We start from the raw sequence: 26,681 nt of genomic DNA on the forward strand, positions 1-26,681 counted from the left end.
ACGGAGATGGAATCTCCCCACCCTTGGTAGATCTCACCACCAAAACCAAGGCCCGCAGGAACCTCTGCCTCCTCACTCCCAAGCTTCCGGTGGAAATCCAGTCTTCTCCACCCCACTCCTCCTCTGTGCAGGAGGCTTTAGTGAGTTAATAACCACCTGAAGGTGTATCACAAGCCTAGAACTTAGCGGGTGCCTCTTGAGTGTTAGAAACGCTCCTCCAACTCCAATAATCAGGTTGAGGCTAGCAAGCTTGAGGGCAGCCTGGGCTACATAGTAAGATCCTGTCTCACCTGTCTCAAAACAGACTGGGCCAGACGGGTAACAGAGAAGACTTCCCTTAGGAAAGAGCAGGGCACAGTCTGAGACTGGCAGGCCAAGGTCATTTGAACACAAAAGAAAAATCTGGACAGAAAAGGTGTGGCAAGGTTGCTAGGATGCCGGAGTTGTCCCAAGTCCACAATACACAGGAGTCTCTGCTATGTAAACAGATTTTTCTGGACCCCATGCTACACGCAACAGGGTAAACAAGTTTTGGTTACTAATAGTGGGTCAGTTATTTTTAGTGCTTGCTGGTTTATTTTCTCTTTGGAACCAAGTGTTCCACGGAAAAGACATTTCAGAAGCCGGGCAAACAGACCACCGTGCCAGGGCGTGGGTTCACCCCAGGGGCCAGAGCAGCCAGTGATTCAAGCTTCCAGGTGCAGCTGCACGAAAGGGGAAGGGGCAGGAAGAGTGAGGGACACAGCCTGCCTTTTCAGCTCCCGAGGGAAAGTTCCAGAGGTCACATGCCTCCACAGAGGAGGCGTCCCCCAGGCAGTTTGTCCTTCTCAAACAGGAAAGAGAAAAGGTCCCAGAGAGGAAGGATACAGGAATAACTCTGCAGTGAGTCAGTCCTAGGGTGAGGAGCTCTAGTCTCTGTGTCCTCTCTATAGCCACAGGGCCAAGATCCTGGGGAGGACTCTTGATTACCAACATGGCTACCATGAAAGGTTAGGGAAAACTAGACCCAAAAGGAAGGAAAGGGAGACAGTTGTCTGACTAATCTAAAATGCTGAGAGGAAGCCAGAACTGCCATGGCAGAAACCCTCTTCGAAGGGAAGGCCTTGTTCCATCTCAGCCAAGGGCATCCATCCCAGGCTAACCAGAGGCAGGAAAGGGCATGCTCCAGCAGGAGGCCTGTCGGGACAGAGCTTACGGCTTTCTGAAGAGAGTCAATGAGGTTCTGCAGGTCAATGTCATCCCGATAGGACCTGATGTTGCTCTCGAAGAATTCCCGGAAACGATCCCTCACCCAGTCTTGGAATAAAAAGGCCAACACAGCCACAGCCAGTTCCAGGAAGAAGATGAGCACAATGGCCCCACAGAACTGCATGGACACAAGAAGAAAGGTGGAGTCAGCATCAGCAGCCAGGCAGGACCCCGCCCACCTCCACGTGTGCAGAGGCACCGGCTACTGCAGCGCTTCACCTCCTCTGTCAATGGGAGGAGGAAGAGGAAGGACATCACTTCCCCAGGAGGTGGGCTTCCCCCTCCCCCACCTGATGAAAAAGAAGCCAGGTCAGTTGTTTCCTGTAGAGTCCATATGTCCATCCACTGTCTGCCCCACCCTCCACTCGACCATCCTAGACAGCTAGTCTTTCACTCCACTTGTGGGTGGACATCTAAGTTCCCTGCAGAGTTCATTACCGCTCCAGAGGGACCAATGTTATCAGTGCCCACTGTGCTTAGGCAAGCAGGGTCATCAGCCACATGCAGACCTCTCTAGGAACATGGCTGCCAGCTACAGGTCATGGTGACATTCTATTGGGAGCCATGAAGCCTTGACACATCTTGGAAATGTGAAGAGACCTTTCCAAGAAAAGCAGAGAAGAAGCCCAAGTGTGCAGGAGTAAGCACACAGCCTGCCCATGTGGAAATGGGACACGGACTGCAGTATTAGTAAGGGGAGGAGACCTAGAGGTGTGTGTGCTTTGCTCTCCAAATGAAGAAAGGCTGACCTAATAAGCTTAACGGATGATAGATCATAAAGAGAATAACTGCTCTCTTCACCAGTGCTATTTACTTTTAGCTGAGTGCACTTAAATAGGAAGTTGTATCTAAATATAAAACTAGACTCTTAGTGATTCATGATTCTGCCAGCAAACTAAGAACTGCACACTGCACATCCACAGATTCACCCCAGGAGGAGGGAATGTCTTCAAGCCACTGGCAGCACTGTCTGACCTTAGCCAGGAAGGACAGAGGTGAACAGAAACAAACAACCCCTTAGCACTTCTGAGGAGAGCCAAGAAGCAAAGGGGGTGGGTGGAGCCCCTGCAATCAGCAGGCAACTGCAGGAAACCCCATCCCCCTAAGGTGAGGAACCATCCTCTGGGTTTTTCTCCTTCAAATCTTCCCTCTTAACAAAACAGCAGGTTCAAGGAAATCTTTGTTCCCTCCTTGCGTTACCTGGGCCAGAAAACAGATGTGAGCTGGCACCGCTAGCCCAGCGCCCCCACCACCTCCCGTGCCAACACCACTCACAAACTTGAGCAGGCAGATGTTCTCCCGCAGGGCCCCGACACAGCCCGCGAATCCCAGTGTGAACATCACCACGCCCACCATCAAGACCAGCACGACAGGGTCGATTCCATGCAACCGGGTCACCTTCGTGAGGTCGGACAGCACGCCCTGAAAGAAGCAGAGGATAAAAGGTAGTACTGTCCTTAGAGTGAGGCAAGGCCCTGGGGGCAAGTTATGCCAGCAGTTGAAGCTAGGGGGCTGCTTCACACAGCTCAGCCCTGTCATCAAGAGCCAGGCCAGGGCGTGTCCCGAGGACACTGTCCTTGTCCACCACAGCCCTTAGACACTCTCCATGAAGCTCCTGTCCACACTGAGGCGGGGGCTTCTGTGAGCCCAGACCCAGATTCCTCAGTGGCCTGTAAGGAGCCTTGGCTGGGCCTCAGAGAAGGGGAGTCCTAGGCCATGGTCAAACTGGCTAAAAGCAGCTTCACGATGAACATTTTTGAGGAAACATACCCAGCAAGGGTAGATGAAGGACAGAGTGCTGCCCATAGACGTGCCCATGACAGCAACATCCTATTAGCACTATTCAAAGAGAATCACTGGCTGTACTTATAACAAAAACACCTGGAAGGAGGCCAGGGCAAGAAGATTGGCCTATCATTTTCTTAAAATACATAGTCAGGGGCCGGTGAGATGGCTCGACAGGAAAAGGCGCTTGCTACCTTGCCTGGCAACCTGAGACCCACAGGGTGAAAGAACACCAAACATACTCCTGCACGTTTTTTTTTTTTTTTTTTTTTACTTCTACTCAGGCGTATACATAACCCCCATGCCAAAAAAAAAGTAAAATTTTAAAAATACATATAGTTATATGTGACTAATGGCAACTACAGGGACTGACAGATTCTGTGATACTCAAAGAAAAAAGAAAAGAGCTGTCAGTCAGGCTAAAGGGCTCCAGGATTCAGGGCTCATACAGGTCAAGTCTGCTGCAGTCCCAAATACAGCCACACGGTGGCGCTGTTGTGCACGGACGTTTCCAGGTCACTGGGACAGACATCGTACAGACAACTTTTGCCATCACTGACAGTGCACACAGGCTTCCAGGAAAGGTGCACAGGCTCAAGAGCAGACCTCTGTTCCTAAGAGCTCACACAAAAGTTCATAGACCAAAGTGTGCTGCTTCTTTTTTCTGGAAGCAGTGGCAGGTTCCGCCACAGAAACAGGGTGCTTCAGCTTCTAGGTTCTCCGCTCTTCCTTCCTGTAAGAATTCCAGCTCTCAGCACCTAAGCATTAATCTACCATGGGGCAAGGTCAGCACCTTACTCTACCTTGTGTCTGGAGCTCTGACCCTTAGAGTACCAACTGCTCCTTTATCTACCTGCACAACAAGAGTCTGGGATGCCCTCCCTGACACATTGGCAAACAGCACATGGGGCACAAAACCAGGCTCTACTCCCTTTTTCTGTAGGCCAGCACAAGCACTTCAGTCAGCAGTAAACAAGACCCTGCTCAGGGATCTGCTCACCTGCTCCCAGAGGTGTGGAATGGATTTGGGAGACTGCCCCATGCTTGCCCTGGGCACAAGTGACAAGGCCTGGGGTTACTCAGGGCTTCTGGGAACAGGATGGGAACACATCCACACTCACAGAGCTCATAACCTGCAACCCAACTCTTCTAGGACTGGCCCAATGACCTCCAGCCACACACGCCTCAGAGGCAGAGTCTGTCTGTGGGTTAATGCCACGAACCTTTCTCTGCAGTTAGTGACTATGAACAGGCTAGAGGAGGGGACAATTCAAGTCCAATGGCTCTGGGTTGGACCGCCTGATAATGGGCCTGGTCAGGGTTCCACCTACCTTTTCGCTCCATGCCCACAGCCCGACTCCAAGGAAAACAACTCCAGCCAACTGAGGGGAGGTGGGGGAGGGAGGACAGAAGAGAAAAGTAAGGTCAGAAACCAGCACTGAAACAGTCTACATTCTAGCTGGGTGCTCCTGTCTTCTGTCCGAGGTGGCAACAGAATCCTACAAACGGCAGAAGCTCTCTATGCCAAGGGACATGGAGATTGCAGATAACCAGCACCTACCTCCCCAGGAATGGCTGGCAGCTGATTTCTACCCCAGATGCTCAAATGCCCAGAGAGCTGAGGTAGAGATCCCTAGGTCAGTCCTAGAGACTGCCGCAGGAGACTGCCTTATACTGACAGAGGCTGCTTCCTTCCTTCCTACCCAACTCTCACCCTGAACCCACTTCAGCTTGTTTTGTCAGTGTCAGGACACCGCACCTCTAACGACTGGCAGAGGTTAGCAGCGGCCGCTGGCCCAGCAGAGCATCTACAAGGGTCAGGCCAGCTGCAAGGCAAGGCTATGGGGAGAGCGCAAGGCTACCTGTTCCCACCTCTCATCCCCACAGCCTTGGACTCAGACTCCAAACACACAAGTAGCCACTTGGTCATTCATTAGCCACAGTGTGGCCTCCTCATCACACTTACACATAACATGAGACACACAAGTGCTCAGGAAACACTGGGAAGCCGCACTAAGCAGAAGAGCAACACTGTATCACCCCAACCTCCCCTGCTATAGGCACCCACTACAGCCAAGAGAACAGGACCCATCCAAAGGACCACACAGCCCTAAGGCAGAGAAGCTGTTCCCCAGATGCCCTGCAAATGGAGCAGCCTGTTTTGTTGCTGCTGCTGCTGCTGTTGCTGTGGTTGTTGTTGTTGTTTATCTGTTTGTTTGAATATCCTGAGCTTGGTGGACAAGTTCCCGGAACCACCGCACCCCACACTAGTTTCTCCGGACGTTAGGAAAGGTCTTTGTTCTCCCAGATGCCGTACTTTACTTCCTCGGCTTCCCATCAGCTTCTCAATGGATGGCAAGAAACACCACAGGCCACCCTAAGGTCCGGGGTTGGAGGCCTTTTCTCATCTGACTACCTCAGAAGTGAGGTCACTCTTGGTCATTCCTCTCCCTTCAATCAGGTTCAGAGACACCAAGCACACACAGCTTGGTCAGCTTGTCTTCCTCCCTTGCCTGACAAGGGCTGCTTGCCCTTCCCTTGCAGACTCCACTAAATGATGGTAAGCCTAACAGTGCAAAACCCCTTCGAGCAGTCAGGGGACCCAGGAATGACACCTATCCGCACCCATGATTAGCAACCTTGTAGCTCTCTGTCCCCTGCCTCACGCCACCGTCTCCTCACGGTCTCCAGGGACCCAGCTTACTCCTCCCCAGCTTCTTTTCCCTCATGACACATCACTACCATCTGTCGCTAGCCACTGAGGAAACCCACAGGAGGGAAAGAGGCTTCACATTCGCCAACTGGGACGCTGCTGGCTTTACCTTTCAACCATGAAAGTGTACATGACCAGTTTTCTTTGTGATTCTCAGCTCCCCTCTGCCCATAATGCACCTCTTCCCAGGCCTCCAACAAACTGGAAGCATCCCTTAAAATCTTCTGTCAAGTGACATCCAAAGGGCTGGCCTTAAAGCCCCCAGTGTATACCAAATTTCCCAGATTCTCAAAGTCCTGCGAGTAATGTACACACACCCTCCCTCAGCTCTGCACCACTCACAACACCAAATAGACTGTAAAGACTGTGTAAAAAGCTGTTCTTTGTACTGCTTAGGGGATGGTGGGGGAAGGTCTTCTGTTCAGAACACACAGTTTTTAGAGTGACTTCTGTCCTGGTTGGGTGAATTCAGATAGAGGTGCTGGTTACTGAACACTCCACTCCTCCACTCTCCAGTGACTTCTGCTCACACCTAGGAGGAAATGAAGACTCCAGCACAGCACACCATTCCCTGGCCTTTTCCTCCTTCATATCTACACCCCCCCAGATGTCCTCCTTCGCCATCCTGTCCCCCTGTCCATCACTGAGAACTACCTTTGGTGTGCTTCTCTTTGCAGGCCTGATCCTAAGCCAAATGAACTGTGCCTACCTTACAGCCATGTTCTCTAAGGACATGGCCCATAAGGAGTAGGCCCATAAGAGAATCCCACAACGGAAGGAAGCCTAGGGCTTTTCCCATTCTCTTTCCATGCATACTTCTGGGTCTCACGAGCTCCTGAGAGCCAGGCAAGGGCCCACCGACCACGACCAAAGCACACTTACAGAATTGGGGCAATACGGCCGCAAGTATCTTACACTCCTCCATCCGACGTGCCCATTCCAAGCCAAGCCTGACAACACCCATTTCCGGCACCATGTGCCCAGGTGAAAGAAGGCTGTCTTGAAACACTTGAGCAGTGGCACTGGAACTCCCCTTTCCTCCCCACTGTCTCCCACAGAGCCCCACTTACTTTTTCACCACATTCAATCACATACACTGCAGTGTACTGAACCTGTGCTGAGGTGTTTTGCTGCTCATTTGTGACACATTCTATGTAGCACTGGCTATCCTAAACCTTGCTATATAGACCAGGCTGGCCTTGAACCCAGAGATCCTCCTCTCTCAGCCTCCTGAGTGCTGGAATTAAAGGTGTTCACCACTACATCTAGCCTTCAGGTGCTGTTTTGATTCTTCCCTGGGGTAATCGAAGAGTAAGATGTTTGTTCTGCCAAAGCATATATACAAAGCCATGCGAATGTAGGCAGGCTTCCATTCATGTAAGACACGCGTGCGCGTGCGCACTCACACACAATCACATACATACAAACACACATCACACACACACACACACACAATCACATACACACACATCACACACACACAATCACATACACACAAATATGCATACACACATCATACACAATCAATCACACACACGCACACAATCACGTACACACACACCATCACACACAACATACATACACACATCACACATACACACAATCGCACACACACACAATCACATACACACATACAAGATACATACACACACATCACACACACACAATCACATACACACACAATATACATACACACACATCATACACAATCAATCACACACACAATCACATATACACACAATATACATGCACACACATACACACATCATGCACAATCACACACACACGCACACAATCACATACACACACAACACACATATACACATTCACACATCACACACACACACACACACACACACACACACACCCTTCTAGACCTATAGGAGATTCCTTGCTGAATCAGTGACAGCCATGCAACAATGTTTTCTCTTACACTGACTAAGAATAAGGACATTATCTTCGCTCACTGTCTTAAAGGAATAAGTGAAGTTAACTTATACCAGGAAGATAAGAACTTTACAGCCACGAGTCAGATCATAAGTCAGTGAATATTGCCTAAGACAGGAACTCTGGACACCAATTATAGTCAAGGACCCTGAGAAAGGACCAGATAAGGGAAGTAACCCGCCTTTGGACGCACATAACAGCTCCAGAGTGAGTGTTGAACCTGTCTCTTCCTCCCCAGAAGTCCCACAGTTGCAGAACAAATGTAGAAACATTTGTCCAAGGTTACAGAGCTGGCTGGTGACAGACTTACGAACCCCATCTTGGTAGCTCTACTGACAACAAGCTATCTCACTACCCACAAGGTGCTGGGACAGAAGAGCAAGCAGCATTCTGAGTCACATACCCTAGAGAGCACCTACAGAAGTCCCAGTGAAGAAGGGTTCCACAGAGGAGTTTCTAGGCTGCACCATTCTCCAACAACTAACTTACACAGCCAAGTGTTAAGAAGGTGCGTTCTAAGAGTCTATGTTCTAACCAGAGCAGAAGGAGATCTCTGGGAGTCTTTGTAGAGATTCAAGAGCAATTACAGGAGAAAGAGGTCCCACTTTAACCATGGGTTAAAGAAGCTCCCAGTAAAATCCAAGGAGTTCCAGGACTTAGGTTTATTAAGTGAAAATCTCTGGGCTACCTTCCTTAGAGTTAATTGATCTAACTAATTAACAGAAGACCCCCAAACACACAACAACAATATAACAACCCCTCTGTATTGTCAGCGTCTGGAGAGACAAGACCGATAGACTGGAAGAGTGTGTATGTATAAAGGGAATTTACCAGAGTGCCCTACAGGCTGTGGTACAGCTAGTCTGGCAACAGCTGCCGCCCAAAGGCCCATGAGTCCAGTGGCTGCTCAGTCCACATGGCTGGGTGTTTCCACTGCTTCAGTGTATGTTGGAATCCCAAAGACTCTGGCTCTAATGCCAGGCAGGGAGGCGACGGACAGGCCAGCCAAAGCAGGCAGGCAGGCAGGCAGGCAAAGAGCAAAAGCTTCTTTCTTCCAGGTCCTTATACAGACGGTCAGCAGAACGTGTGGCCCAGATTAAAGGTGTACCTTCCCACCTCTAAAGATCCATGTTAAAAGTGGTTCTTTCCACCTGAAATGATTTAATTAAGAAAAAAAAAAAATCCCTCACTGGTGTACCCAACGGTTTGGGTTTTAGTTTATTTAGACGTAGTCAAGTCGACAATCAAGAATAGGACACCTTCAAGAGGGCCTAGTGGTGCTTCCTAAGCTGGCACCGGCTTGCCTTACCCGGGCACCACAAGAATCCTCCTGCATTTTACCCAAGGAGGCTCAAATCTCAAAGGCCCCTCCTCCCCTGTTGGAGAGGAGGAAGAGAAAGTTCGGATGTCCAGCAGGCCAGGAGCAGTCACCCAGGACTCCACGGCCTCGCCCCCTTGCATTAAGGCTAAGTGTGTAGGCAACTCCTATAGGCTCCAGACATCTTGTCTTTCCATCAGTAGCCAGGCAACATTTTGAGGCTTTGCACTGCTGACCTCTGGTTCTCAGTCAATCTCTTCACTAACTCGGGCTGGTGATCAGGGCCTCCTTACAGCTATCTCAGAGATAAAGGAACTCACTGAAGCACCAAGCAGTCCTGAACAGTGTTAAATACAAAGCACAGGTCAGCATCCCAGGGCCCAGCGCTCACCCTGAACATTCTATCAAGTGACGTCGTGCAAGTGCCCAGCCTTCCTCCATACAACAGAGACGGCCTTCCTCCATACAACAGAGATGGCCGGCCCTTCTAACGGGTTGAAAGGGCTGGTGAAAGATTAACGGGACTTGCTCCCACAGAGGGAGCCCTGCTCTCCTGGGTACAGGCAGAGCTGAGGCCTGAAGGGCCACTGGGCTGACTCCTTAAACACCTGCCTCTGCTGCGATTTTATATGACCCCAGTAATATTAATGTTAACCTCCAACTTGCATGATCTAGAATCAACTGGAGGTTTAACTGAAGTAAAACCACCACTCTTCAGACCGAGGTCCTAGACCAAATGAAGAAGAAAGTGAAATGGGTGGAATATCAGCATTCATCTCTGCTTCCTGACTAAGACCAGCCACCTAATGCTCTTGCCGCCATGAAAGATGCTTGTCAGGTATTCCAACATGGAGAAAGTGAGTATTACCGCCTTACCCAGGTCCCAAACAGACTAGTGTCCTAAGGAAAAGTCCCTGGTCTAGAGGCTCAGTTTCTGCCCCTGGAGAAAACAGAGATATGGAGTTCAGGAAGAGAAGCCAGGAAGGATAGGAACAGAAAGCGGGAGAGAGCAAGGGCCAGAAGAAATTCTACTACACCAAGTCTGTTCTTCACATGTATCAAGTCATTGAGCAGTCATCCATCCGCCATCTGACAATCAAGGGCCTCTAACTGGCTGTGCATACGACCTAAGTTCTGCCAGGCAGGATGCAGAACCATGGTCCTGGCACCCGCCAGAACAGAAAATCTCAAGGTGTGTGAGTGCACAGAATACCAGAGACTCCTTCAAATGCCAATGATTCAGTTAAACCTCAGTCAGATCGGCCCCCAGGAGGCACAGACCCTAAACCAGAGGTTCTCAGCCTTCCTGATGCTATAACCCTTTAATATAGCTCCCATGTTGTGGTGACCTCCAACCATAAAATTATCTTCGTTACTTCATAAGTATACTTTTGCTACTGTTATAAATCATAACTGTGTTTTGTGACGGTCTTAGGCGATCCCCCCCTGAAAGAGTTGTCCAACCCCAAAGAGGTTGTGACCCACAGGCTGAGAATGCTGTCCTAAACCCATGTTGACCTTGAAATTCTACCCAGAAGTTTGAGTGCTGAATCACAGTATACCTATTGGGGTTTGCAGACCTGCCCACTAGGAAATAGGAGACCCTCAGAGCAGTAAAGTTATACTCTGATCTCGACATGCACAGCATGGAGTAAACACACACACATGCACAATCAGTACTAATAAACACCCCATTTTAAGTCTCTGAAAAGAACCACCTCTTAAAGGAAGTTTAAAAGGTCTGAGAACCAGAGGGCAGGCTAGGGCCGGCTTCCTCAGCTTCCTCATTAGAGGGGAAATGGGGCCCAAGGCAGGAGGCACCATGCCCAGGGTCACAAAGCTATCACACACCAGCTTTTCCTCCCTCCGGATGGGTGGCTGCTGTGAATGAGAAGCAGATGTGCCCTCTGCAGCCCTGCAGGGGACCCAGCAAAGTGTCCAGGAAAAGGTCAAGGACTTCTCCACTGTAACAATGCTAGTGGGAGCCAACCCAGTAACTTGAGGTCCAGGAATGGCAGTGGAAGAAGAGTCATTGAAAGGAGGCTCTAGGTAGCACCCCAACAAGACAGTCTCTGCCTTCACTATCCCAGGACACATTGATTGAAATGAGAGAAATCCAGGTCACTAAACCAGGGCCAGAAGGTAAACACCGTTTTGTGTGTTCTGTGAGCAATGCAGCGACTGTTCCACAGGCAGGGGATGATGGGAGAAGCCGGAGATGACAGTCAAATGATGGATGTGGCTTCCTTCCAGTAAAAATTTGCACAAAACAGGCAGAACCAGGTCTGACCTGAAGGCCCTAGGCGGCCAAGCCCAGAATGAAACTGTCACACTAAAACCATCTGGAACCAGAGTCGGGGGACAGGACTTCCTTTAGCTTAGCCACATAAATTCTGTATATCTGTACCTTTGATATGTTTTTGTATTATTTTAGCAACTTTTTTTTTTCCAAAGACGGGTTTCTCTCTGTGTAGCCCAGGCTGTCCTGGAACTCTCTGTAGACTTTGCTGGCCACAACCCAAGAGATCTGCCTGCCTCTGCCTCCTGAATGCTGGGATTGAAGGTATGAGTCACCACTGCCCAGCTGTTGTAGCAGTTCTTAATAGCTTACAGCCATGTATAATTCATGACGTGTGCCCTTAATAAAATATGTTATAACATCATACTGTTAGAGAAGAATATGCAGGAAAAAAGTACTGAAATAAGGTGACAGAAACCAATAAACAGGGGACAAAGAGACAACAGCAAAGACAGAATTAGCAAAGACTTGAAGACAGACACCACATATACTGACTGACAGACAGCACATTCACTGACAGACACCACATACACTGACAGATACCACATATATTGACTGACAGACATCACATACACTGACAGATACCACATATATTGACTGACAGACATCACATACACTGACAGACACCACATATACTGACTGACAGACACCACATACACTAACAGATACCACATATACTGACAGACACCACATAAACTGCAGGAGTTCAGAGGAAAACCTAAGTGAGAAGAGGGAAGGAACAATGGGTGCTCAGGAGGCAGGGGCTGGGGCAGGGGCAGGAGCAGAGGGGCATGGGCAGGGGCAGGGGCAGGGGCAGAGGCAGAGGCGGAGGCGGAGGCGGAGGCGGAGGCGGAGGCGGAGGCGGAGGCGGAGGCGGAGGCGGAGGCGGAGGCGGAGGCGGAGGCGGAGGCGGAGGCGGAGGCGGAGGCGGAGGCGGAGGCGGAGGCGGAGGCGGAGGCGGAGGCAGAGGCAGAGGCAGAGGCAGGTAGATTAGATCTCCGTGAATGTGACGCCAGCCTGGTCTACAGAGTTCCAGGACAGCCATAGTAGTAGTGAAATTTGTCTCTTCTTGCACAAAACACGCTGAGAAAGGGAAATACTGAGGAGCACTGAGGGATACAGGTAAAGGCGAAAATTCTCTAGATAGAACTTTAATAGCACAAAAAATAGGCACAAGAAATGTCAAACAGAATTGCATGAAATTTAAAAGATTCTCTCTGCCTCTGCCTCTCTGTCTCTCTCTCTCTCCACACACACCACACACACCACACACACCACACACACCACACACACACACACACACAAAACTTAAGTGAACACCCTACAGAATGGAAAAAAAACTTTGCCCGCTACATTAGACTAAGGGGTTTATAATGTATAGAATTGCAAAAACATTAAATACAAAAACAAAACAAAACAAAAACAAAAAAGAAGCACCCAAGGTCTATGAATAAACAGGCCAATCACAGGTCTGACAAGGTAGCTCTGGCTGGCCCAGAATTCTCCATGTAATTCACTCTGGCCTCAAACTCAGGACTCCACCAGCTCTGACTCCTTTAGCTGGGGCGCCTGCGTTCCCAGTATATATATATATATTTATATTTATATTTATACTTATTATATATATTTATATATTTGAGTGCTCAGCGTCCCCAGACACAGGAAGGTACAAACTAAAACTCTGAGACTCCCTGTCGCTCCAGTCAGAATGGCTAGTGTGGAGAAAGTGAAGTGCTGGCTGGTAAAGACATAGGAAAATGGGCCCTTACACAATGCTGGTGGGAGTATAGACTGCTCAGCCATTATTAAAAACCATTGTGGACTGAGGCCAGGAAACCAGGAGGGGCTCTGGAGACAGAATAAAAAGGCTGCATGGAAGGGGGGTGTGGTAGCAAGAGAACACATGCGATGACCTGGAAGTGGAACACTGGTAGTGGAAGGGTAAGGCAGGGATAGGAAGGAAGGAAGATAAGGGCCGGGATGAACCAACGCTAGCTAACATGGATGGAGTCATGAAGAAGCACACGTACGGAGGGCAGAAGCTGTCCTGGATAGCCCCTTCCTTCTTCACCTGCTTCCCCACCCTCTTGACCCAGGAGCCTGCCTTCTGAGCATGTGCCCGGTTCTTGTGTGGATTCTGGGGATCTGAATTCCAGTCCTCACTTTGGCAACAGTGTGATTTATTCACTGAGCCCTCTCCCCAGACCCTCAGCAGAATTTTTAAAAGGGATTTCTGAAGAAATAAATAAGAAAAGAACACAGTAGAAATGTCACGATGGAAGTGAAGTTCTCCCACTCAGCAGGCAGACCTTTGTGACAGTTACCACACCAGTGAGTCACTGCACAAGAGGGACACGAGCACACACATGCACACGCACATGCACACACGCGTGCACACATACGCGCGCGCGCGCACACACCCTGTGGCTATATAACAACTGCATACCAGGCACTAGCCTCCATGCCGAGGACAACCTTCCTCCATGAATTCCCTAGTAGTCTCAGCTTCACATGGCTGAGGCATGTGGAGGTCAGTACTCCTACCACGCCTTAGTTCTAGGGGAGCCCTGATTAGGGCAGTCCTCCCTCTGCCCTCTGCCCTCTGCCCTCTGCCCTCAGCCTTGGCAAGTCTGCGACTGAGAACAATACACACCGCTACCTATGCCAAGAGATAAGGCAGCTCACTTCCTGTGCACTGGGGCAGCTCTTCTGGAAAAGTGATTTTGACTGTGAAGTGTGTCATCCAGGTCAAATCAATGTACACACCTTCTGACCCACTTAATCTCACTCCTGGGACTCCATCCCAGCAATAGCTTCCCTCCCTTTCCTACAGGTGAGACTCTGTACTACGTAAACCGACTCTCTACAACCCTCTCTGGGAGAGAAGAGCTGAAACAACCCAAATGTCTCCAAAACACACAGCAAGACTGTGTGACAACACGCTAAATGTCCCACGCCAGTGATGCTGCTGTGACAATGCAGCCATCCAGACTGAGGACGTTGTGCACGAAAGACATGAAGCTACACACATGTCCCGGCAGACAGCCGCAGCATGGAAGAGGAATGAACGCAAGTGACCCTGGGACGTGTTACGTCTTCTGGAACTCATGCAACTGCAAAAGTTCACTCAATAGTTCTTGAAAGGAAAGGTACCAAAACTCAGCAGTGAAACCATGGCTACATCGTGTCGCTATTGAAATGGTAGACATGAACCATTTAAAAGATGGAGGCAAGGGAGCTGAGGGCAGGCTCAGTTGGTAAAATGACTACCTAACACGCATGCAGGCCTGGGTTCAAATCCCAGTCCTACATAAAACAGGAGGACCATCAGAAATGCAAGGTCGCCCACAGCTACAGGAGACCTTACTTGTCTTAGTAACGGGGAGAGAGGGAAGGAGAACTCAAAGGACGGATGCTGGGAAAACAACCTGGGTCTCATTCATCACTGCTAGAGCTCAGTAAGGGAAGAAAGACCAATTCTCCCAAGTCTCCTTCAACTGGGGGATGGGTTGGGGCTATGCTTTCTACCAGGCTTCTTGCTGTCTCTGGAGTTGGGCAGCCACTGGTCCTGGAATGCCAGAAGTAGACTGGGGCTCGTTTGCTGTTCTGGCAAATCCTCAATAACCTCTCGCTTGTTCTTATGTTTCCTGACCCAGACTATAACTTCTCCTCACCCTACACATAGGCAGTATCACATACCCTGGAGGACAGGGCTTTAAGTCATGCGCAGAGCTCAGACAGTCATTCCCTCCTGTTCCAGTGTCTCAGTCAGAAGTAAGGCTGCAGTCAGGCTCAGATGCTAACTCAAAATTTACAAGCCGGAAAGCTACGGCTCAAAGTTACTACGGATCTCAATGGCAGGGTGTTATTATTTTTTGTAAGCTTTTTGAAACGAAGGACAAGCAGAAGGTTCTCCCTGTGGTGCAGCACAGCCCTGCAGTGTGTATTTAAGCAGGGATGGAGTCTTTCTTCATTTTAAATCCACTTCTGAAACAGATCCAGGCAAGAGCTTGGCCTGAACTTGTAGAGCTTAGGGGGGAGAGTAATCCTGAGTTGCAGATAACATCCCTCCAGAGCACTCAGGAAGCAAACCCCAGAGAAGTGCACCCTCTTTACAGAACTAGGCTGTGTATGAACAAAGGCAAGGTCTTCCACAGCTCCCCAAGACTTGCTTTGCAGTTTCTCTTCCTCTGCCTGCTAAAATGAGACCTTTCTTTTTAAACTGTTGTGACACACAGATGATATAACTTATTTTAACCATGTTCAAGTATACAGCTCAGTGGCATTAAGTCTATCAAAACAGAATCAGCCATCGGAATTTTTTTTTATAATACAAAACAGAAATCAGACCCCTTAAACAATCCCCTGCTATGGTTGGACTGTGTCCCTCAAGATCCATGTGTTAGAGACCTTGTCCCCATTTGTGACAGTGTTGAGAATGGGGCTTTACAGGAGAGCAGGTACTGAGGATGAATGGATTGATTCATCACTGCTAAAGTGGACCTGCCATAAAACTGAGTTTAAAGGATGCAGACAGGCACAGTAGGGAGGGGAAGGTGGAGAAGCTGAATTTCCTCCCTTCCCCTCTTTTATTCTCTCACCCACATGATGCTTTCCACCAAGTTATGACTTCCCCAATCTTGAACTTCTCAGCTTCGAGAGCAGTGGTTCTCAACCTTTCTAATGCTGCAACCCTTTAATACAGTTAAGTTTCTCATGTTGTGGTAATCTCAACCATAAATATTGTTTCTGTTGTTACTTTGTAACTGAAATTTTGCTCTTATGAATCATAATGTAAATATCTGATGGTCTTAGGTGGCCCTGTGAAAGAGTCATTCGACCCTCAAAGGGGTTACAACCCACAGACCATGCACCAGATAACCTTCTCTGGCTATAAATGACCCCTGAAGTAATCCGTAAGAACAGCACAAACGGACTATGAGCCTGCCCAACTTCACCTCCTCACTGCCCAGCAACCAAAATCCACTTTCTGTGTCTTCTGCTCAGTACTCTAGTTCCTCTGGGTGCTGTCATACGTGTCTAACCTACGCGTGGACTCTAACTGGTCATTTCATACCTGGCTTCCTCCACTTCGCATACTGCCGTAAAGGTTCATGCACACTGTAGCCTCTGTCCTAGAGTGCCTTAGGCTCTCGGATGCCACACTTCCTGACCTCCTGATCACAATGGCCACAGGTTGCTTCTACCTTTTGGCTGTGATAAATATTTCTACATACATACACCAATGTTTATCTTCTGCTTTTTTTTTTTTTTAAAGAAAACACATCACACCTTTGTGGGTATGAGGTACTATTAGAGTGTGGTTTTAATTTGCATTTCCTTGAGTTGAACAAGACTCTGAACTAGAAACAGGTCTAGCCTAACCAAAAAATGACCAGTAAAAAAGGGGTGGGGGAAGCTAGAGCTCTCAAATCTCAAAACACTAGGCTCCCTGAAGTGATTTTTCCGTATCATCCCTGTGGAAAGAACCAAAAGAAGCCTAACTCACGGACAGCAGCATCCACATTTTACCAAATGGGAAGCCCAGCCTCAAAGTCAGAAAAAAGCTAACAAGCATCCCTGGAGTGCTACAGGAATCTGTTCACTAGAGAAAGAGGGGTGGGAGCAAGGGCAAGGGCAGGTGGCTCAGCTGTAGCCAGCCTGTCCCTACACCTCAACCTGGCCACAGAAACGGGCAGCCTTCTGCATACTCGAGCTGGCCTACTAAGCAGTCCTTCCCCAAAACAAACCAAACACAAACACTCTGTATGAAAACCATCCAGGCTTTGATTCAAAGTAATCCAAAAGAGGTTGGGGAACAAAAATGAAACAAAACCAGCCGAATTCATTTCTGAAGCCGGATGATGGAATCGTGAGGCTTGATACATTCCTCCATTTTCTCCATCTAAAAAAAGGAAACTCAGAAGCCATATGGACTTAGCATGCCATTTTCTCCTTTTTCTGAAACCTTGCAGTGGAGACAACAGGCAGCTGAGATCAATATTAATGTTTCTCAGTGGTAACTCCAGGCTTTTCAAGGTCCCTGGGTTCATGGGAGAGGGTGGACCGTATCCAGGTGTCCTGAGTAGGCTGGCCTCACCCCACTGCACTGTGTGTGAGCCTCCCAGGCCTCCATGAGTCTCAAAGCTCAGGCTTCCCTCCGCACTGCTGCACCCTGCCCAGGTAAAGTAACTTCTGGCCAGGAAGTGGAGACAGCGGCCAACACCAAGGGGCCTGGCCCCCCACATCCATTCTCGGAAGGCATTTCCTAACTGTTCCTGTTTGTTCCCTCCTCTTCTGCCCCAGTGCTCACTAACAAAAATGATTAACTCTCAACTACAGGCACTAACTGCCAAGTCTGCAAAACCCTAAAATACTATTACAAACTTCGGTCCAGGTCTGGACTCAATGTACTGTTTGGATTTTGTGCTGCCGGTGTGTAAGTAACCAAGTAAGACCTGGTCCCTAAGAACCAAGGATCTGTTATAAAGAACCTCTGAAGGAAGAGGTGACCAGGGACTTGGCCATGACAATGAGGACACTGCGCTGCCTGCGACGATGTGTCAATCTAAGTCAAGCAGGCAAGGGGCCCTTGCCTGAGGAAACAGGAAGCAATGCTCTCCAGACAGGGAGCAAAATGCAAGCCTGAGGAGCCCCACCATCGGTGGGCGGCAAGAGTGGAGTACAGGTCTCTGTGGCTAAGAACACATTGCTACAGTTTGCAGATATCTGGCTGCATGCCCAAGGAGGGGACTGTGACGACATCCTAGCCCACTCCTCACCTCCTCTGCTTCCTGGCCATGAAGACAACACTTTGAAGTCACACACGTCACAGCTGACACTACCACCAGCCCCTAAAGCCAACAGTCCAGGTGATCACGGAACCTCTTAGCCCCTCTCTTATAAGTTAACTATCTCTGGCATTTGTCACAGGGCTGGAAAGTGAACATGAACACTGATGCCAGCGATGCCCACGTCAGGGACTAAGACTGAAGGCTGAGCACAGGAAAGTCTGGGGTGACATCACTGCACTCCACCCTCTTTCTCTAGGACAGAGAATCACACAGAGATGTGACACCACAAAGTTGAGATTGAAAAGCAGGAAGTAGCCAGGCCTGGTGCTGTGCATGCACCTTTAATCCCAGCACTCAGAAGTCGGAAGCAGGTGGATCTCTGAGCTCAAGGACAGCCTGGTCTACAGAGTGAGTTCCAAAACAGCCAATAATACACGGGAAATTCTGACTAAAAAAAGAAAGGGGGGGAGGGAGGGATGGGGAGGAGGGAAGGAGAGAGGGTGGGAGGGAGGGAGGAAGGAAGGGGGGGGGCGGGACAGAGAAAATGTCGGAAGTGGGGGGTGGGTGGATGGTTTAGTAGCAGAGCATGCTTGAGCCCTGAGTTTCTATCTTCTACAGAAGCAGAGAAAGGGGAAGATGGGGCAGAGGAGAGAGGGGCAGCAGAGGGATGCAGCTGGGTCTTAGTAAACTGCTCGGTTCTCCAGCTCTGAGACAGTAAACGGCACAATAGGAACAAGAGACGTACCACCTGCTCTGCCCTCCGGCCTCCATGGCCCCAGGGACCACTGTGCGCTGACATAAAAGCTTCTGTCATCATCACTTCCCCTCACCTTCCCACAGTGCCAGGGTCTGCCTTGCCCTGCCCAGCCCTGATGGCAAAACACAGGCAGTGCAGCTCCCCAACCCCTGGCCAGCGCCAGCACCTGCCCAGTTTTCCTGCTTTTGAGGCCAGAGTACTTGTAAGACCTATTGTTAGTCAGAATTTTACTTTTTCCCTTTCTGTTGGTTCCTTGACCACCCTCCTCAGTGTAGCCCATCCCGTCCTATCTCCAACAACAACCAAGGTCACGGTCCAAGAGGGTATGCACCCATTTTGATTCATATTCTCATTCTCTCTCTCTCTCTCTCTCTCTCTCTCTCTCTCTCTCTCTCTCTCTCTCTCTCTCTCTCTCTCCCTGCCCATACCTTCCTAAAATGCATCTCCAGGGTACACCCTCCTAAGGCCAGCTGGGGAAAAACTCGCTATCCATACATCCCAATGATGTTCCGTCTCAGAATATGGCTCAACTGGCCTTCCCCTCATTCTGCCGCCACTCTGAAGCTAGATCACACCACACAGCACACACATAAAAACTCCTGAGAGTTAAAGAAACAGAAAGGCAGTGTGGTAACACATACTCATAATGCTGGCTGCTCAGAAGACTGAGACGGAGGTCCTAAGATCAAAGTCATCCTGGGCAACTGACTTAATGAGAGTTTCTATTGCTGTTACAAACACCAAAAGTAACATGGGAAGGAAAAAAATGTATTTACCTCACAGATTACTGTTTATCACCGTGGGAAGTCAGAGCAGCAATTCAAGTGGGGTAGGACCCTGGGGGCAGGAGCTGATGCAGAGGCCATAGAGGGATGTTGCTTACTGACTTGCTCCCCATGGCTTACACCATCTGCTTTCTTTCAGCACCCAGGTCCACCAGCCAGGGGTGGCCCCCCCCATAGTGGGCTGGGCCTTCCACACCAACCGCTATAGATTTGCCTGTAGGCAAACCTCATGGAGGCATTTCTCAATTGAGAGTTCCTCTTCCCAAATGACTCTTGCTTGTGTCAAACCTTAAACTAGCCAGGACAGCACCTAAAACTATCTGAAAATAAAAATTCCAGGAGGCTACCTGAAAATAAGACATTTATCACAATAAAAACTGCAGCTAGCTTTCGTGGCAGAGCTCATGCCTACAATGGAAAGGCCCTACTGCGCGGAGGAGAGGTGAGAAGTGACCTTAATGCCCACAGTGACCTGTGTGACCGACCGCACTGCTCAGTACCCATGTCCCTGTCTGTGCTGCCCTCCTCACTCAGCTCGTTTCTTGACTGCCTGTCGTCCTCTGTACATGTGACCTCGCTTCTGCCTCCGGGAGCCGGCCAGACAGCCTTTGTGAGTACCATTCTGACTGGTTCTTCCCCCCTCAAACCGCACAGCGCAGCCTGCTCACTGACGCTCAGCCCTCAGCTCACTTTCTGACCCTAGGCTCAGCACATTCTGTTAAACACATTACAGCAGCAAGGAGCTGGCCTGCCCTCTGATGCTCAGTGAACTAATGCTGCTCTTAGTAAACCACAGTTTCCGGAAGTGCAGGGCTTTATGGCCTCATTACAGCCTCTCATTACAGCTGTGCACTGACTATCCCCTCCCAGGACACAGAAGAGAGCCCAGCCTACAAGGTGCCTGGCTGTCCACATCTTACCAATGCATTGCTGCAATAGAGAAGACAGCACCATTACACCGAGGCAGTGACCACAGGCTTCCTGAACCACCCAGCCTGGCTTTCAATCACCTGAGCCCACCCATGACAATACTGCTGGGCTGGTTCTATGAGGACAAGGACCAGGGAACATGCCCACCACCTCTTTCCGGGACCTCTCTGGAGTCGGGTCATCAGGAGTACGTAGAGAATCAGGACTTGGTGATGGAGGTTCCAATCACACAGGGGACGGTGGCCACATCGCTGGACTTACCCAAAAGACGATATTGTAGCTGAAGAGCAGGTACTTGTACCAGCAGCTGACCTCGGCGTTCGAGTATCTGTAATAGTGCATCTTCCGAGAAGCAGGACCTGCAGGGACAGCAACCGATGAGGCAAGGTCAGCTTCAAGCCTGCTCCCCGTCACAGAAAGACAGAGGCTCCCACTCAACGTCCTGAAATCGCCACTGCGCCCTTACGTCTAGTGTTCATCCAGACACAGGTCTACTACTAGTGCTAACCAGAAACTAAACACCAACCAGGTTAAGTCAGCTTCCAAAAAAAGAGGGTAGAATAACAATTTTTAAGTGTCGTCAAAGTACCCGAAACGCAGCTTGGAACTTCCTCAACCATTTATCTCATCCTCTTAGCTGTACATTGATGTCCCACCAGAACACTGGAGTTCAGAAGGTCATGTGACTACCTCATGGGCAAGGGGGGTGTGACAGAATGGCTGGACACAGGAGCTCATACTTGTAATCCCGGTTTTTGGGAGACTGAGGTAGGAGACTGCTGTGAACTCCAGGCCAACTTAGGCTCCTCAGTGAGAGCCTGTACACACTCAACCACGCCCCAGAGGACTCCATCCACTTAAGCATCTAGACCCCACCTCTCACTCCCAGACCCTATCTGGAGCAGCTGCCAGGAGGCATGGGTGAGCCAGCAGGAGTGGCGCCTCAGTCACCCAGCAGCCCCACATCTAACCCAGCATCACCCCACTACCAGAACACTTCCATGAAAGTACCCCCCAAGAATGAGTGGGAACACACCATCCCAGGTGCTCAAGGCTCTGAACACCAGACTCACGGCCATTGGCATGAGCACCACGAGCACCACAGAATCACACGAGCAACAACAGGAGAAGAAGGCATAGGGGAAGGCCTGGACCAATCAAGTCCCTGCCCTACTCAGGCCCTTGGAGTCCTCATCTGAAACAGGCAATGCATGACTGCTCCCTGGTGCTACAACGAGGGCTTCAGCTGGGATCATCAGTCTACCACACATTCCTCAGAGTCCAGCCCCCTACACTCTGTACAGAACCGGTGGGGTGCTGAATCTGTGTTAACGAGCTCCTTGGGTGGCTCGCCCATGAAGACAGATCCACGCCTGAAGGAGCCACTACACACTGAGGGGCTACCCTCTCTGTGGGGACCTGAGAAGACAAAAGGGTCAGCTGTCTAGGTGCAGCACCCTGGCTAGGTTGAAATGGGTCCTGAAGAAAGAAACCTAACCAGAAATAACATTCCTCAAAGCATAAAGGTTGTCCATTTCATTTGAGGACATTTGTGGGGCGGGAGAGGTAGTTAGAGATAGCTGAACTGTCCTGTGGAGGGAAAAGTAAACCTAGAACTCAACTACAAGCAACCAGCTTAGCTTCCGAAATGTGCTGTTAAGACAGCAAATGTCCTAAGTGCTACCGCTTGTTCCTCTTATAGACAAGACCAGCCTGTCCTTAGAGCAGCAAATACATCCCTTCTTCCTTGGGGTTCATGGGGAAGCCTGAGAAGCAGGCCACACAAGCACCTAGATATCTAGAACTCCATGGCCACCATCTACCCTACTGAGATTCAGAACTCTAAGGCTCCTTGTCACATGGTGATGCTGACTGACCCTGTGCCCCAGCTGCTGGCCTTCATGGTCATTCTGTGAGAGCACAGGAACCATCACACTACAGATCCTCAGTCTCCTTCAGTTCTAGTCCACAGCTCAATGTGGAGACCACACCACCACAGGGAAACCAACACTCTGGAGTGTAGTACATTCTCCATTTTCAGGGTGCCGTCTTCCCTCCCCATCTAGTTCATCCTCCTCCACCCACTAGCCCCACAACCAAACAGGAAACAATTCTATCTGCACAGACCAGATGCCGGAACCGAAGCCCTCATCAAAGAACTACAACAGCCAAGACCTAAATTAAAAATCCTCACGTGTAAAACCTCCACACTTGGCACACACTGGCAGCAGGTTCAGCCAGCAGTGACCACACACTCCCTAATCATCCTGAGCACAGGGTATCACTCACACAGCCCGTTCCTCCTGCAAATCACAAACCAAGAGCATGCATGAGCATGTCATTTCCCGTGAACAAATGACAACGGAGGCCCTGGGGTAGGGATGTCCTCCTGATGGCACTTCCCCATCCCCAACTCCGAGATAGGGAAACTATTTCCGGGAGAATAAAAAATTTAGTCTTTCTCCACCCTACTTCCCAGACCTCTGCCATAAGTCTCAGGAAGTCTCAGGAAGTGAGGGAAAAAAAATGGTGGTGGCCTTGGGCTGTCCTTCAGGGGCCTCCTTTCCTCTCCTGCTGGCCAGAAGACATTTTATGACTTACGCTGTAGACCAATGGGAGCACCGTTTTACCAGCCCAGCCTAAACCCATCCTCTCCAACAGGGCACAAGTCTTCCAACAATGGGGAAGTAAAGTTAGGACCCAGTGCCTCTAAACCTCAAGGCAGAAAAAAAAGGACTGGGCACTTGTGAGCCACTTTCCTGGGCATCACAGCTCTGAGGACACAAGAAACTAGACCTAACCCCCAAATGATTCAAAGTGTCCAGGGTCCCTGGCTCTCACCTCAAAGACACATCAGTGAAAGCAGAACTTAGGCATATACCAACTGTTGATATCAGTACACTTTACCTATACACAAAGACAGACAGACGCACACGCACATGCGCACATACACACAGAGGGAGAGAGACAGACAGACAGCAGACAGACACAGAGAGAGACAGAGAGAAGCAAAGTCAGAAACCAAGACAGTCAGACACCCATCTTGACTTATAAAAGTCGATAAACTTTTCAGACACCAACAGGCCTAGCAGAGACTATTTTGTATTGTTTAAAAAGCTGACTAACAATCTGAGGGGAATTAAATAGGCAAAAATCAATCTAAATACTTAAGGGGCACAGTACACATGCAAATGCACGTATACTCTGAAGAACAGTGTGTTTAGGCCCATCTCCTTACTCATCGTCTCTTTCGAGGCAAGAGGAGAAAAAATAAAGTCTAAGATTACACTATTCTCACCGATTACAAGTTTAAGATACTATAAGAAATATAAATAATGAAAGTGTTCTGAGGTGCAATTGTAATAGAAGGTAACTGTAACAGTGACTCATACCCAATAAAACAAAAGACTAGGCTTAGTTAGGCACACAATGGTATGAACAAAGAGGCAGCATAATTCACAGATGGAAAAATATCCACTATTGCTGACAATAAAAATCCGCAGCGCTCATGCTTTCGAGTTTATAGAATGCCACCACCGCTAGTGGTGGGCATATCCATCCCTCGCAGCAGATGGATATGTCGTTACCCTTCCGAAAGCCAACATTTACAGACATTAATTCTGGTCATACCCTTAATCCAATTAACTCGTGTCTAAGAATTTGCTTCGTGAAAATAAGCCAGCAGAAGAAAGCGAATACACATTAGGTATGAAACGTGAACATCACGGTCTGTGATTACGGAACAATGTGTAGGCATGTGGATCAAGACAAATGGAAAAAACAGACCATGAAAGGAAGCTGCAGTGTGTGGGTCTGTAAGTGATTTTCCAAAAGAGTTTCCACCACACTCACTTGCCATTACCATCTTGGCATTATGGACACTGATGGAGGCCACTGCAGGGGAGTGGCGTGGTGAGGCCATAGTCATCATAAACAGCGCTTCCTGATCCGACTGTCACATTAAAGCTGCAACAAATGTTCCCCCCGACTTTTGTGTGTGTGTGTGTGTGTGTGTGTGTGTGTGTGTCCCTCTGCTCAACTATAAACTAGTTCCAATTCAGAGGAATGATCGCGAGCTGACAGTGAGAGACCAGGACTATGGCTTCCAGCAGGCATGATTTGAACCTGGAATATCTCTTGCCACAAGCTTGTGTTTTAAGTGACTGTTCCCCAGAGGGTGGCATCGTTTAGGAAGGCTCTGGAGGTGGACTAGCTAGTAGAAGAAGGTCATTAGGGATTGGGTTTACAATCCCTCTCAGCTTCCTTGTCTGCACATCTCCTACTGCCAAAATCTCCACCAAGCCTTGCTGGATGTGATGAACTTCGACCACGAGGTAAATTAGGCTGCTTCTCTGTAATTCTGGTCACAGACATGAGAACCAACTGTCTGCTTATGGCCCACTGAAAAGACAACAGTTCATATACTTGAGGCATAGGCAGCACTTGCCTACCATACAGAAATCCCTGGCCTCAAACCCCAGAACTACAGGGATGAATGGATGAATGATGAAAGGATTGATGGACAGATGAATGAATGAATGAATGCCATGTGCACACAATGATGTACACTTCACTGAAACCCCGTTCTTTACCACATGCTTTGCACTCCTTATTCCCTGTTGTTTTAATTTTATTTGCATACAACAGATTCTTGCATACAGAAGAATCAACAATCATGTTGAGAAAAATGGCGGGCCTTTTCCACTTCAGGCGGCATTGCCTTCGAGCTAACCGTGCTGGCTGTCTTATGTCAACCTGACACACAAACTAGAGTCAATATGGAAGGAGGGACCCTTAGTTGAGAAAAAAGCTACCATAAGACCCAACTGTAAGGCATTTTCTTATTTAGTTATTGATGAGGGAAGGCCCAGCCCATTGTAGGTGGGGCCATCCCTGGGCTGGTGGTCCTGGGCTCTGTAAGAAAGCAGGCTGAGCAAGGGAAGCAAGCCAGTAAGCAGCACCCTCCACGGCCTCTGCACCAGCTCCTGCCTCAGGTGCCTGCCCTGCTTCCTTCAATAATGAACAGTGACAGTGTAAGCCAAATAAACCCTTTTCTCCTTAACTGGCTTTGTGGTCATGGGGTTTAGTTCAGCAACACAAACCCTAAGACACTGACCCTTCTCACTTACATCTGTGTGTCTGGTAATGACTCCATGTCTATGCTTACATTACTATTCCCTAGTTGCCACTTCTCAGCATCATCTATTCAATGCCACCCAGGAAGATGGCAATTGAACTCTATTCCTTACCAAGCCCATTTTTCCCTAAGTCACTCCCTCATGCTTGTCCTAGCTCATCTCTCCATTCTATTTATAGTGAAGCTGTAGAGCTGGCTGTGGTCGTCCTCGAGTGTATATTATGATGACCATGTGAGCCTGAAGGATGATTGTTTTTCTTTTCAGCTGTCAAAATCCGCTCTTAGTAAGTTCTGCATGGATGCTCCACTCCTATCCTCAGAGCAGCATTTCCAAGGTAGTAGACATAGACAGACAGATGCATAGTTCTCTTTGGGGTACTACCCACAGGAGACACTTAGTGTTATAAGAAATCCTGAGGTGTTTTAAATGGGGTACAGGATGGATTACCTGTGAGTAGAATTCTAGGTTGGGGATCAATTCCATGGAGAAAGTGACACCATCCCTTGTCCTTCTATAATTCTAGAGAAAGCTGAATCTCTTTGTCCCCGATCTTGTACTGCAACTGTTTCTCTCTATAAGCTTTTGGGTCAACTGGTCTACCTATGTCATAAAAGTGGTTCCAGCGACAGAGGAGCTCCCAACCTGAAGACGAGTACTTTCTTTTCTGCCAAGTGTTTCCCTCCATGATGTTGCCAAGCTCTGCTGCTTCTTAATGGATTTGGGGAACCTGTACTAATCCTTTAACCGCCCTCCCTTATCTCTAAGCTCTGTTTTCTGAAGAAAAAAAAAAAAAAACCACTTTAACTTTGCCTCCTACTGATTGTTAATAATTATATATTTTTGCTCAGCTCTTGATTTTTAAATAACTTTTTGCATTCTAAATGTGCCTTTTAAAAATACTAGCTTGTTCTTATTTCACACTACTGCAATTCTCTTAATCTAAACAAAATGTCTGGACGGTTTTTCT

General features: G+C 49.0%; 1 protein-coding gene across 1 annotated transcript in view; it reads right to left on the minus strand.

Moving 5' to 3' along the window:
- Tspan14 (tetraspanin 14) overlaps nucleotides 1–26,681 on the minus strand; it is a 57,119-nt gene that overhangs the window by 6,415 nt on the left and 24,023 nt on the right. The window contains exons 2-5 of the mRNA NM_001169127.1: nucleotides 20,838–20,935; nucleotides 4,365–4,415; nucleotides 2,524–2,670; nucleotides 1,196–1,366 (exon numbers count right to left, since the gene is read on the minus strand). Coding sequence (NP_001162598.1) covers nucleotides 1,196–1,366; nucleotides 2,524–2,670; nucleotides 4,365–4,415; nucleotides 20,838–20,918 — 450 coding nt within the window. The 5' untranslated portion in view covers nucleotides 20,919–20,935. The remainder of the gene's footprint in view (nucleotides 1–1,195; nucleotides 1,367–2,523; nucleotides 2,671–4,364; nucleotides 4,416–20,837; nucleotides 20,936–26,681) is intronic.

This window comes from Rattus norvegicus, chromosome 16, assembly GCF_036323735.1.
Source record: "Rattus norvegicus strain BN/NHsdMcwi chromosome 16, GRCr8, whole genome shotgun sequence".
Lineage (NCBI taxonomy): Eukaryota > Metazoa > Chordata > Mammalia > Rodentia > Muridae > Rattus > Rattus norvegicus.